Source organism: Hevea brasiliensis, chromosome 7, assembly GCF_030052815.1.
Source record: "Hevea brasiliensis isolate MT/VB/25A 57/8 chromosome 7, ASM3005281v1, whole genome shotgun sequence".
Taxonomy (NCBI): Eukaryota; Viridiplantae; Streptophyta; class Magnoliopsida; order Malpighiales; family Euphorbiaceae; genus Hevea; species Hevea brasiliensis.
Genome location: NC_079499.1, coordinates 4401102 through 4414847, shown reverse-complemented (window position 1 = coordinate 4414847; position 13746 = coordinate 4401102). Strand labels below are relative to the sequence as shown.

General features: G+C 34.3%; 2 protein-coding genes across 6 annotated transcripts; one reads left to right on the top strand and one right to left on the bottom strand.

The window, feature by feature from the left end:
• The first annotated feature begins 314 nt into the window (after positions 1-314).
• LOC110657593 (phospholipid--sterol O-acyltransferase) lies at positions 315-9990 on the top strand. 4 transcript variants are annotated; one of them, XM_021814846.2, is made up of 16 exons: positions 459-692; positions 880-1015; positions 1126-1270; positions 2091-2260; positions 2360-2436; positions 3211-3424; positions 3515-3689; positions 4407-4506; positions 5044-5138; positions 6188-6239; positions 6327-6398; positions 6740-6908; positions 7522-7626; positions 7702-7786; positions 7865-7954; positions 9286-9990. In XM_021814846.2, the coding sequence occupies exons 1-15, from the start codon at positions 459-461 to the stop codon at positions 7944-7946; spliced, it is 1911 nt and encodes a 636-aa protein (XP_021670538.2). In that variant the 3' UTR covers positions 7947-7954; positions 9286-9990. The 4 variants fall into 4 exon arrangements, 3 of the variants coding, with proteins under 3 accessions (XP_058005786.1, XP_058005785.1, XP_021670538.2); XR_002495404.2 differs by lacking the exons at positions 7865-7954; positions 9286-9990 and having other exon boundaries at positions 315-692; positions 7532-7626; XM_058149803.1 differs by lacking the exons at positions 7865-7954; positions 9286-9990 and having other exon boundaries at positions 315-692; positions 7578-7626; positions 7702-7788.
• Positions 9991-11314: 1324 nt separating this feature from the next.
• Positions 11315-13433, bottom strand: LOC110657591 (rho GDP-dissociation inhibitor 1). Of its 2 annotated transcripts, none has more exons than XM_021814839.2 (5): positions 12993-13433; positions 12525-12594; positions 12213-12434; positions 11695-11819; positions 11315-11583 (listed from the first exon to the last, which is right to left on the bottom strand). In XM_021814839.2, exons 1-5 carry the CDS (start codon positions 13218-13220, stop codon positions 11515-11517), a joined length of 714 nt encoding a protein of 237 aa, XP_021670531.2. In that variant the 5' UTR covers positions 13221-13433; the 3' UTR covers positions 11315-11514. The 2 variants fall into 2 exon arrangements, with proteins under 2 accessions (XP_021670531.2, XP_021670532.2); XM_021814840.2 differs by having other exon boundaries at positions 12531-12594.
• Between the last annotated feature and the right edge of the window lie 313 nt (positions 13434-13746).

Below are 13746 nucleotides of genomic sequence, written 5' to 3'. Positions count from 1 at the left end.
ACCGATTTCCCGTGAAACGAACACAACCGCGTTCTTGAAATAACTGATTTCGATTCAATTCGTGAAAAGGCATTGCTTGGAGCTCTCTGTTGTCGTTTTGCGCCATTAGTCGCTCAGGCTTCGGTTGCATCGCCAAACAAATGCAAACAAGGCACAGACTGTCTTCCTTCTTCAATTATTGTCTCTCTCTTCATTATCTTCATTATGTTATTGGCGCCATTGCTGACGACGTCAAACGTCGTTGGTTCAGACGCGGAGACAAAACCATAAAATGATTGGTCTTCGTCATCGTTTATGTTAAAACGAGTAGATAATCTGCCGTTTTATGTCTGCGGAAAAACGCGGCCCCTAATCCACCAAGCCATCAAATTTTCAACTCCAAACGGGTAGTCAGAGTCGTCGAGTCCGTTCCATACTATCTCTCTCTCGAGTCTCGAAAACGAGAAGTGAGATGAAATATGACAGAAGGACTCCGCCATCTAACCTTCGTCGTGGCGCTTCTGATCCTCGTCGGAGGTCCTCGTAGAAGCTCCGGAGATGGAGGAGAGTTCAGCGGAGACTACTCGAAGCTATCGGGGATAATAATTCCTGGTTTCGCGTCAACTCAGCTTAGAGCTTGGTCTTTCCTCGACTGCCCTTATTCTCCTCTGGATTTTAACCCTCTTGACCTCGTCTGGCTCGACAGCACGAAAGTAACTATCCATTTTTTGTCCTTCTCTTTTGTTTGTGTTCTTTGTTATGAAACGATGACTGCATCCTTTGGTATTGGCTAAATCCCGTTACTCATGTTAATTATCGTCACATTTCTTAGCATCTAGGTAGCAAAATTGTAGGAAAATTATTTTCAGTAGTTCATGAAGGAGTTGGTAATTGTTGCAGCTTCTTTCTGCTGTAAATTGTTGGCTCAAGTGTATGCTACTTGATCCTTACAATCAAACAGACCATCCTGAATGCAAGTCGCGGCCTGATAGCGGTCTTTCTGCGATTACAGAACTTGACCCTGGTTGTATAACAGGTTTTTGTGCCTACCTTCTTTTGTATTTTGCTTCTTTTAAATCTGGTGATTTATGTCTTTGTTGGATAACAAGGAATTCCTAATGAATTGCTTGTCTTGATGAACTTCAGGTCCTCTTTCTTCAGTATGGAAAGAATGGATTAAGTGGTGCATTGAATTTGGTATTGAGGCCAATGCAATTATTGCCGTTCCATATGATTGGAGATTGGCGCCATCAATGCTGGAGGAGCGAGACCTTTATTTTCACAGGCTCAAGTTTGTACATTTCCTAAATCACTATAACATCAAATTTTTAGTGTTTTGATTCATCGTTCTCTAAGTTATTTAAGCAACTATTCTATTCTGATTGAAGTTGTTGCTCCTGACCTTGACATTTTTCTTTCCACAAACAAGTTTTGTGGTTTAGCCAATTTCCTTAGATTCCCACAGATAAATCAAAGTTGATGTGTAAGGAGTATTTCCTCTAGTTGCATGAATAGCCTAGAAAATAGAGGGGTGTGTGTGTATGTGTGTGTGTATAATACCTAAAACAAGTTGCTTCTCAATCTGAATCTAATTGAATTTAGTTTAATGATTAATTAAAAAATAGTAGTTTTTTTTGGTGCTCAACAATACTTTATTTTGTCTTTTCTTTTTGGTTCATAAGGAGGCCAAATGAACTATAATACATTGTAGGGTACACACCAGGTGTAGCCTTCTCCTTGTTATAACTCTAACCATAATGGTGAATTTCTCACCATTATTGATGGATGAGGGACTTGAATTTGAGACCTCCCACTTCCATACTCTTAAAAGGTATGAAGAGACCTACCAAACTATGCCTGATTGGCAGACTTTATTTTGACATTAATTGCCCCTTGTGCTGTATCGTCTTTAAACAGCTGGTTACTTGTTTGTCTATCCCTGAACTTGTTTTTCATTGCATTTGTCAGCATATGCATTTGATGGAAAACTAAATGTGCAGTAATAGTTTCAAAAATCGTTGTCTGAATCACATGTCTTGACTCTTGAGTTTGTTATGAGATCTTGTGGTTAATTCTGGGGATTTGACTTTTGTTTGCATTTTCTTTTGCAGATTGACATTTGAAACTGCACATAAACTTCGTGGAGGACCCTCAATTGTATTTGCCCATTCTTTGGGTAACTATGTCTTCCGCTACTTTCTGGAATGGTTAAAGCTAGAAATTGCTCCAAAGCATTACAGCCAATGGCTGGACGATCACATTCATGCCTATTTTGCAGTTGGTATGATCTCTTTGCATCAAAATCCATTTTCCAAGAAGGTTGGAATTCCTTTGGTAAAATATGTCACTTATCCGACCTTATTTTGTTGCTTGATTCTAGGAGCTCCTCTTCTTGGTGCAACTGAGACGGTCAAAGCAACACTTTTTGGAAACACATTTGGTCTTCCTGTTTCTGAGGTTACCTATTTAGTTTCTTTGTTTTGACTATCCTTCTTTAATTGGTATTTTTGTTTATTAACCAACTTATCTTCATTTTTATCGCCATCGTTCTATTTTTTGAATAATTGTTCCCACTCCCCCTCCCTTTTTTTTTTCCTTTTTTATAGTTAATATCAATAGCACTGCAAATATTTAAAATTATTGATAATAGGCTTATCTAGATATTCCAAGATTTCCAATGATCTAAATTAGCTAAATAGTGCTTCTAAGAGAATGTAAGCCTATATAATCACCATAGTGGATTCACACTGGTAAATCATAAATAATCTTACAGTTACAAATACTTGGTGGAATTTGTGTTAACCATTGTGACTTTCACTAGCTTGTTAATGCCTGTTTGGCGTCGTGGTTGGAGGGCTAAAACTGTTTTTCATGAAAAAAAAAAAAACTATTTTAGATGCTATTGAAAAAAACAATTTGAAAAAGTTATTTTGTTATTTTACTGTCCTTATAACTAAAACTTATCAAATTTAATTTTAAATTATTTTTTAATACTCTTTATTTTTATAACTAAAATTTATCAAATTTAATTTTAAATTATTTTTTTATTAATCTTTATTTAATATATTTAAAAAAGTGATTTTCTCAACAACAGCTCTAATAGCAATGCCAAACAGGTCTTTAGAAGTTTAGGCATCTGTCAATTTTTTTTTTTTTTTTTGGGTGTAAGCGCCATTGGATTTGGATGCCTATTATTAACACATGCTCATGACATACTTGGCAAGGTACCAGGGTACAGCTCGATTGATGTTCAATTCTTTTGCCTCCTCATTATGGATGCTGCCATTTTCAAAGTATTGTACAGCTGATAATCCATACTGGAAGCATTTCTCTAGGGCATCCAGGAAAAGCCATCAGACTTATCAATGTGAAGACCATGAATTTCTCTTAAATTACTCTGGATGGCCAACAAATATTGTCAATATTGAAATCCCTTCTATACGTGGTAATACTTCATAGTTTCATCTTATAAAGGCAACATGCCAGCATTATTATTAAGAAGCTTATTGGCTCTGTTCAAATTCCATTTTTGCAGCATTTGATGCCTATCCACCAGTTACAGAAGTAGCCCAGGCCAACTTTTCTAGCATGGAATGTGGACTCCCTACTCAGTTATCATTCTCAGCTCGTGAAGTATCAGATGGGACATTTTTCAAAGCAATAGAGGACTATGATTCTGATAACAAGAGACTCTTATACCAACTACAGAAGTGGGTATTTTCTTAATAAATGCCGATAAGAATTTTAACTCTTTTTTTTCCGCTTGCTTTGTAACATATTGAAGCCATTGACCTTAGAAATTGCAGTGTATTTTCTTGCATTTTAGAGCTTAACAGTGTTTTTAGCAACTGTGTTTACTGTTCCAGATGTCCCTATATGTCAGTATTTTCTTTGTGTCCCTGTCAGTCTGTCATGTGGGTCCTTAACAACTCTATATATATATTTTTTTGGCTAATGCTGTGACATTTTTCTTTCAAGGTTGGATGACAATTAGCTCCACTCCGAAAAAAAATCCTTACCACGGATATGATTCTGATTCCTTAGCTTCATGATTATCCATTCATTTAGTAATGCAATTTTGCCATAACTCATCAATTTTTTAAGAGAAGCGGCTTATTCTGAATAGTCTAAATTCTATTATGTCTTCAAAATCATATAAAGCTGCAAATGCATTGTTCACCATAGAGCTTTCACATAGAAAGTTAGTTTTGATTAGTGATTTTACTAAAACTATATTACATCACTGTTCATGCATTCGTAGATAGATGAAATATTACTTTCCAAATGCTTCCTTCATTATCTGTTATTTAATTGTGCGTGATGAGGTCAGGGGTTCATAAAAAACTATTGAGTGCGAATGATGTGTGCAGTGCACTGCATAATTTTACTTGTGTATCTAAATTTGTAGTACCTCACTTTTTTTTCAGGTCATATCATGGTGATCCTATTCTGAATCCACTTACACCTTGGGAGAGACCACCTATTAAAAATGTTTTTTGCATCTATGGAGTTGATTTGAAGACTGAGGTATAATGGTCTCATTGAAGTGGAATATGATATTTTCTTTTTGTCTTGAGTGAACTCATTGTGGATGGGTGTAATTGCATACATGAAGTGAATTTTTATTTTTGGTGCCAAAAATGAATGGCTGGGGAATCTCTTTCTGCGTACTGTTATCTTGGCTCTAAGCTTCATGCCTTTATCCCAATGTTACAGTGAAATGCTGCTAATTGCATGCTGGCTTTGTCATTACTTTCATGCATGAAACAATGTTAGAGTAAAATTCCGTTCCTATTATGCTCAAACCATGTGTACAACTGACCTTTCCCTTCTTTCTCTCTCTTTCCCCCTTCCTGCCTTTTCCTTCTGGCGCCCCCCAGCTGAAAGAGTCATGTTGTTTTGTATAAGACAAGAATTTCTCTATCGGTCTTCTTTGTATTAGCTGGTCATTTTCTCTGTTCATCAGACATTATTTCAATGGCTGGTAGTTTGTTTGCACCCTAAAATAGTTCATTCTTATTACTAGGGGATGATGTTTTTGGTATCTTGGTATTGGCTAAACAGGTTGGTTACTATTTTGCGCCAAGTGGCAAGCCTTACCCTGATAATTGGATCATAACAGATATCATTTACGAGCTTGAAGGATCTTTGGTCTCAAGGCAAGTGCCATCCTCACTGTCAGTTTCTGTAATAATCTTAAACAATGAACAATGGACACATTAACTCATTTTTGTATCTGCATACTATACTGGTCGATTTGTTGTTGGTTTTCTTTACCAAAGATGTAATATTATGTCCACTGTGAGCAGAAAGGAATAAAATCTTACTCTCTCTCTCTCTCTCTCCTCTGTGTGTGTGTGTTACTTAAGGAGCATGTATTATACATGTGACTCTTGTTAATTAGTCTGCATTCAGAGCTTCAAGACTAATCATGAGACTGGTACTGAATGTGGTGCCGATTGCTCAGTCGTTCTTGCTGTTCTCATGATTAGATTTACATCACAAAAGAAGAAATTGTGAAGTTTTGCATAAAGAGCATGTCATCGATTGGTCTTTTGATGTTGGAGCCATAGAAAACTTTTCAATATATCTCCATTATATTGTATTGAAATGTAGTGTTTCAACATAGGCCTTTATGAAAAGAGTGAAAATGGAAAAGAATACCCAAAAAAAAAAATTGCTCTTTAGAGAAACTGAATGGGATGCGAAGTTGATAATAGTTCAAATTATTGATAGATTCAATCTTCATATTTTGAACTAAGTTTGTGAAGGAATTTAACTCAATTAAAAATACATAATTCTGTCCAGGAATCTCACTTATGTAAAGAGCTGAAGTTTTTGAATTTATTACCTCCCAGTTAACATGAAGCAGCAAAGGAGATTATTTATTGAATATGTCTGTTCAGCCCTTTCATGTTACTAATGTCCTTCCATCTTATCCAAAATTGGTTATGGTTACCTAAAGAGTATGATTACCTCAGTCTACCCATCTGTTACTTTGTCTTCATACATAGTACAAGGATTATATTATTTTTATGGGGATAATCACAAAAATGGTTTCATGTAATCCTCTGCAGCTTGGTTCTATTGAAATGCATGTTTACATAGAGCACAGTTGTGCATATCTTCTCAAAACAGATATGATATTTTCACCTGGTTTCTTTGTGAGTTCTAACTTGTAAGTTACACATATGTGCTCTTCTTGCAGGTCAGGGAATCTGGTTGAGGGGAATCCTGGAGCCGCAAGTGGGGATGAAACAGTAAACACATGAAATATCACTTTTAATGTGCTATCTGAAATTGCATGCATTGCTTTAGCTTCAATTAATATAGCACATCTGTTCCAGGTACCTTATAATTCTCTCTCTTTGTGCAAGAACTGGCTTGGACCAAAAGTTAACATAACAAGAGCTCCTCAGGTACTTATAGTCTGCTCAGTATGATGCATGCATGAGTGTCTGCAGATGGCATTTGTGTGGGGTAGCAACATATTACTGCAGTGTAATCCTGGATGCAGAAAGTTAGAAACAAATAACTGCAGCGACTAGTAATGTGTTATAGTTGTACGCATAAATACATGCAAATATCTAGATATGTGTACTGCATGACATACATATCTACTAATGTGGCAGTTCATATGTTCAAAGTACAAGGAAATGCTTTCAAATTCCAAACTTTCCTTCTGAAAAGTAACTGATTATGGTAACTTGTTTAGAGTCTTCACATCCATTCTAAGCTTCCATCTATTCTCTGTTTTCAGTCAGAGCATGACGGGTCTGACGTACAGGTGGAACTGAATGTTGAACATCAGCATGAAGCAGATGTAGTTCCCAACATGACAAGGTCTCCAAGGGTAAAATACATTACATATTATGAAGATTCTGAAAGCATTCCAGGAAAGAGGACAGCAGTTTGGGAGCTTGATAAAGGTGTGTTACATTCCCTGTAGTGTGAATGAACTGATGATGACATTCATCAACTGAAAATGACAGTTCTATAAAATTCCAACATCAAATAGTTGATTTATGTTACTGGAGGCAATCTGATATAGCTAATGATAATAGAACTTGCAGATAATGTAGTTGCTGATCAAATCAAATGTTTAGTTCTCATAAACTTAGCATGATTTTGAATTATATTGCGCATGATTTTGAATTATATTACCTATGTTATCTAAAATGATATTGATTTGGGAATTTTAGAAGTAAATTTTAGGGATATATCTTTGGCTTTGTAGTCAAATTTCTGGGGAACATGTATAGGAATGTCTGGGATCATTTTCTCTGAGAAGATTCTTTACTGCCTAGTAGTTTCCTTATTTTGCTTGTTGCTGCGCTGGTGCTCTTAGAAAACTTGAGTCTCAAAATGGAGTTTTGAATATTAATCATCTTTTTTATTTTCTGCAATGGCCTTTTTTGAGAAGATGAACTTACTTCAATCATATGCTGTTGGCTTTGTCTCTGAAATGAAGATCGATTGCATATGATTAGCAGCAGCTAGGATTGATTTCTTGCAAATTAAATTGAAGTTATCTTCATGTAGCAAATCACAGGAACATTGTTAGATCCCCTGTTCTAATGCGAGAGTTGTGGCTTCAGATGTGGCATGATATCCATCCTGACAAAAAATCAGAATTTGTTACAAAAGGTGAATCTCACACTATTTGTTCTCCCTTTTTATGGCTTACCCTGAGTATTTTCACTGATAAATCATCTGTAATAGCTAAGCGTGGACCTTTGAGGGATGATGACTGTTATTGGGACTATGGGAAGGCTCGGTGTGCATGGCCTGAATACTGTGAATATAGGTTTCTATTTTCTCTATCAAAATATTTATTTATCAACCTTTTTTTTCCTTTTTCTAATTTGATGTATGGTACATGCAGGTATCTTTTTGGAGATGTTCATCTAGGACAGAGTTGTAGGTTGAAGAATTCTTCAGCTGACACGCTGTTGCATTACGTTTAGATTAGAAGGTACCAATTGTCTTTTCCTCAGGCCAATAATTATAAATTGGAAATCGGAACAGTTGTAGAATTAGAATTTTTCATTAGGGTAAATTATTATTCAGTCGTTGCATTTTAATGAAATTAACTATTTGGTCTCTATATTTTGAAAAATACACTATTTATTCTATGTATTTTGCTTCCTTTAAACTTTTGTCTCTCTGTCAAATTTTCTATTAGTCCACGGATTTTAATACTAGTCAAATTACTATTTATTTTAGTAAAATTAATTAGTTGGTCTATGTATTTTGAAAAACACTACTATTTAGTCCCTCTATTTTACTAAAACTAATTAGTCCCATATTTTAAAAAATATATTCTCGGATGAAAATGGAAATTTTGATGTGTGAAGTCTAAATTTGAATTTGCATTTTTTTTTTTTAAAAAATTATTCAAGTATTTTTCATTTTTTGTATTTTCTTTATAGAGAAACAATTTTCTTGGATTATCGCCTTGATCTAGAAGAACTTATTAACTTATTTGCAAAGATAGCTTATATAATTTTCTATCCAAAGATGAAAAACATACAAAAAATGAGGGGGAGAAGGGTATTGGTAGATAGAGGAAGAGACATGGTGAAAGAGAAATAAAGGAGAGATGATCAAGACAGTTTAGGTGTAAAAAAATAAACAGATGGACTAAAAAGTTTATAGAACTAAATCACAAATATTAATTAATTTGTTTTTGAAAATATAGAGATGAACTAATTATTTTCACTAAAATAGAGAGACTAAATTGTAGTTTGATTGACAGAAAAAATTGGTGGAAGAACTAATCAGGTTAGGACTAAAAATAGAGAATTAAATAGTATATTTTTTAAAATAAAAAGACTAAATAATTAATTTCGTTAAAATACAGAAACGAAATAATAATTTTTCCTTTTCATTAAATAATTTGCTTATACCATTCATAAAATGGTATCATTTTTTATACCACATTTTCTACGGTCCATTATATAGGAAACTCTTACTATATCTTCAATAGTATATGTCCAAGCTTTAAAGCAAAGGTGCTTTTACAATTTTGTTCACTATTCCTGTTATTTACAAATCATCATTATATGCTAACAATGAAATCAGACGCTTGTACAGAATTTTAAAGCTTATTTGTAGTGAAAGTTTATTCAGGACAGGCAAACCATTTAATGTACCATCATGATAGCTTCAGTTTAATCGAGTGTATCATTTTCCTATTTGTGTCAGCATCACATATGTAAATTTTAGATTAGATAATTTTTAGTTATATAATATTAAAATTATGTTGTGTCTGCTTTGAGAGTGATCTTCCTCCTATTGCCTCAGTTGCTGGCATTGGGCATTATTCCATTCATTACAAGTTCTAGCCCTGCAATTGCTCTCTCTTGGAAGCTGGAATCAAGCTGTTTGATCATTTCTTAATGCATCACGCATAATGAGACACAGAATGGCTGGTGGTCTTTGTCCCTGTTGAAATTCTAACTTGGCATCTCGGCTTCCTCCTTTTTGCTACTTGCAACACATCTGCTTTCATCAGCCAAATGCTTGCCTTCTGCACTAACTTCTGAAACTCTGGCATAGCTTATCTTTTCTGGTAGCTACTTTTGAGCTTGAACCATTACAGCACCAAAAGTAGATTCTTGACTTCATGTATTTGCACTGACATGGCTCAGTTGAGCAGATGCAACTAAGGAGCGTATTTTCAAGTAGAATACGAGCGTTCCTGGCCAGAGAGTCTTAACATCGAGCAAGGTACTGTTGGTGCAGCATACAGTTGATGAAGTGGTAAATCGAAGAATATACAGATGAATAGCATGGCCTTTATTATAATTTGAAGTTTATTTACTGAATAGTTAAATACATTTTTTGTCCAATTGCCCTCAAAATGCCTAGCAAAAAGGATAATAAACATACAACAAGATTTGTTCTGTAACAATTCAAATGTTACGCGCCTATTTTTGAATTGAAACCTTGTATTGAAAGTTTTCATCTCTTGTATTTTTTCTATACAGTAATCATTCTTTTCAATTATACACCTGAAACTTTGCAGAGATAGATAATCTTGGTTGGTCTTCATGAAATTTTATATTATTTTATTTATGGATTTGAAAGGAATCTATTGAAGTTTCTGTGTGAAATTCTTTATGTCAAAATATCATGCCTTTTCTTATGCAAGGATTATACTCTTCCCATTATTCTTTCTTTTCACCTTTTGTCTATTCCAACGCTAGGAATGCAGAGAGAACTTTATATCGCAGTATCAGATTCTTTAGACTTCTGCATTGTATTTGACATTATGTTTGTATCATAGTTTGTGATGATTTCATATTTTATGATATAATTATTCTATATGTTTAGAAATATTGTTCCTAAAGAATAATGATTTTGGATTGTAAAGTGATAGTTCACAGTTTTCTAAATCACCAAATTGGTGGTTTAGCATTTTTTCTTTTAGAATTTTTATATTCCTATTTTATTCTTATATAATTTATTCTCTCATGGAAGATATATTTAGTGATTAATTAAAAAAAAATAAAATGTCTTTAATTATTATTATGAAAACATTATTTATAAATTAATATTTTTCAAGTAATATTTTTAAACTATTTATATATTTAAAACAGTAATAAAAAGTATTTTAATAATTTTTATATTTATTTTACTATATCATCTTTTCAAATAAGTTAACAATAAAAATCAAATCATGCAATAAATCACCATGCACTCAATCTAAATAAGGGATCAGATATTACAGAGTTTAATAACTGTTGATCCTTTATTGCACAAAGCCACAAATGCTGAGACCACCATAACACAGCTTCTCAAGAAAACTAACAAAGCTTGTTTGAGAAACGTCGTTTGCTGCCTAGGGCTTGAGTGTCCAATCTTTCATCTTTATTCACAGTGGATTTCTCATGAGAGAAAATGGTGTATTGATATAATTTATCATTCTTTTTGTTTAAATGACCAGTAGTCTGCAAATGATGGTAAGAAAAGAAACATCACTAAGAACAGAAAGCAATGCAATGGCCTTTGCTGCTGGTGACTCTTCTAGGATTTGAAATCCCAAATATCCTCTAGGTCTAGGATTTTCTCTGTTAAAAACCGAAATTCTACTAGCTAGCTCATCTTTGCTAGGAATTTAGCACCCATTGAGTCCATTCTATAATTATTTATATCAACAAGGATTTCTAACACATTGAGTCCACTCAGTGCCAGCATTATTAGCCAGACCAATTAAAACTTTTCCTATTTGCAAATCTTTTCAACATATCCCTTTGATTATCTTCAAAACACATGCACATGAACACATAAATGCCTGAATTTTTACTCTTGAATATCACAAGAACTCAAGTTTCTAATGTATGATAATGGATAAAGATAGCAAAACGTGAGGCATGACAATTTTGGTTCGAAGTTGCCGATTGGAAAATAGACTATATTTCCCTCACACCTACATTCAATCTCAATTTAATAGATTCAAAAACATCTATGTGGTTCATAAAGACATACGTGAAAAGTTGAAAACACAAACAAACACTGGTGTAGAATTGGCTAGCTCCTCTTTTTTATCTCAAAGGAATATTTTAGATCCATATGACATCTTCTGTCATCATCTTCGAACTGCGAGGAACAGTGACAAGAATGTAAATCCGAGTTCAACAGAAATATAGTAAGCACTATGCAGATCTTAAACATAATAACATAAATTTAAGCATGAATTGTAGGATGCACCTTAAGCTTTGCTGAGTAAATTCCCCTTGCCAATGCACCAGATGGAGTAGTCTCCTCCTCCAAAGTATGCACATATGGTTCCCGCTGAGGAGCAAAAGTGCCCAACATTCCTTTGCTTTGGTCAACTGACAATCAATGGAAAACAACCTTAAATAGTATACTGCTAAACATAACAACAACCAAATCAAATAAATGGCCACGAAAGATCAAAGATGAATCTTTGCCAAGCAGCCAGTAGCTCTAGCATCGCAAGCTCACAACATTGTTCTCTCTCAATATAGATGTGAGCTTTTCTCCACAGGGCAACATAAAATAAACTCATATTCTGTATCTATCCGGTATCCCTGATTAAACAGTACCACATTCGGCTAAAACAGTACCACATTGAGGCCGAGAAGTATGGCAAGTTCAGACTAAAAAATTCTCCTCAGAGGTGGATTAGATAAGTCTACAACTCTATTCTTTTACAACCATAAAGTAAAAAATAAATAAATGCAAATTAGAAAATGATTCTGCACCTTGGAGTCCCCCCTTCCACACAATATTTGAGTAATTTAGGCCAGAAACAATATTGTGTAGAACATTAAATGTTAGCTTAAGTTGGTATCGAGATCCTTCTTTGAGAGTAAAATGGACTTGGCTGCTCCGATTGCCATCAACAGGTAGGGGAGTATTTATTTCCCCGAAGTCACTGGATATAATTCCTATAGAGTGAAACTTCACTTCCGGTTCCATTTGGCCTAACAAAACAAAGACATAAACTTGTGATGATGTGAAGCATGACAAACGCAGATGTAGACTAAAAGATGGTGAATAAAAGACTCCCCTACACAAACCATTTAAGTCACCCTCAACACAACCAAGTAGCTTCTCTTTCCACCTCCTTAAGCTGTCATCATCCTGCAATTATCGAGCAACTCATAAAATTATTCAGGCACAGAAGTTAGCAAATCACAATAAAAGACTTTAAATATAAAGGGGAAAAAAATCTAAAATACAAATGACATCAGAGAAAATTTGGGAGTATACACAATACGCAATTAGATTCTGTTAAAATAAGGAAAATGGATGGGAGTGGAGGGGGAATAGCCAAAGAAAATTGTTGATTTTAGCTTTTGTTGCCAGGCTTCACAAACCGAAAAACTCAATTTGACCAATTTCTAGTAAAATATTACCCCTGCACATTTTCTGAGCAACCAAACAGAGGGTAAGTGAAAGTTCAGGACTTCATCAAGAAAGACTAAAAATTTTAAAGATAATGGGTGTTCAAAGAAAGAAAAAAAATTAAAAAAAAAAACCTGATCTTTTTCAATCTGTTCCTTGAGAGAGAGCAAAGGCCCAGGTACGAAACCAGGAACAGGAACAGGAACCCCACTACCCTCCTCCTCCTCCTCCTCCTCATCATCATCATAATCAATAACAGCTTCAGCTAGTGCTTTGTCTGCCATTTCCTTTTGCCTCTCTTGTTTCTCACCAACTACTCCTGTTGTGGATGGGCCTGCTTCCACTCCCTTTCCACCATCCATCTCTCTCTCTCTACTGTAACTTTAAAGTTTAAAACCACAGAATACCCTTTCAACTTTAAAATGCAAAAGGACAGGATTAAGCGTTCAAAGGTTGCAGACAGAGCAGAGGCAGTGATCCCCGGCTCCTTCCTCCTCTCTAATACAAAGCTTCTTTGTTCTTTTGTCTTTGCCCTGTCTTAATTTCAGTCTGGGCTGTGTCGATTTCAAAGTAGATAGTGGAGCCTAAATTTTTATAAAGACAAATACTTTCCATTATTCCTTTCAATTTTATATATTTTAATTAATAATTTATATAAATATATATTTTATTAAAATATGTAACTTTATAAATAATATTATTATAAATATAATTTTATATTTAATTAATTATTTGTACAATAAATGTACGTTCGATTCTCTACTCTCATATATTTCACGTTCACAACTTTAAATGGGTTTATCTTAAAAATAAAATATAATTTAGTAATTAATATTTATGATAAAACTAGAAAATGGGATCAAAGCATTAATAAAATGATGAAGAAAA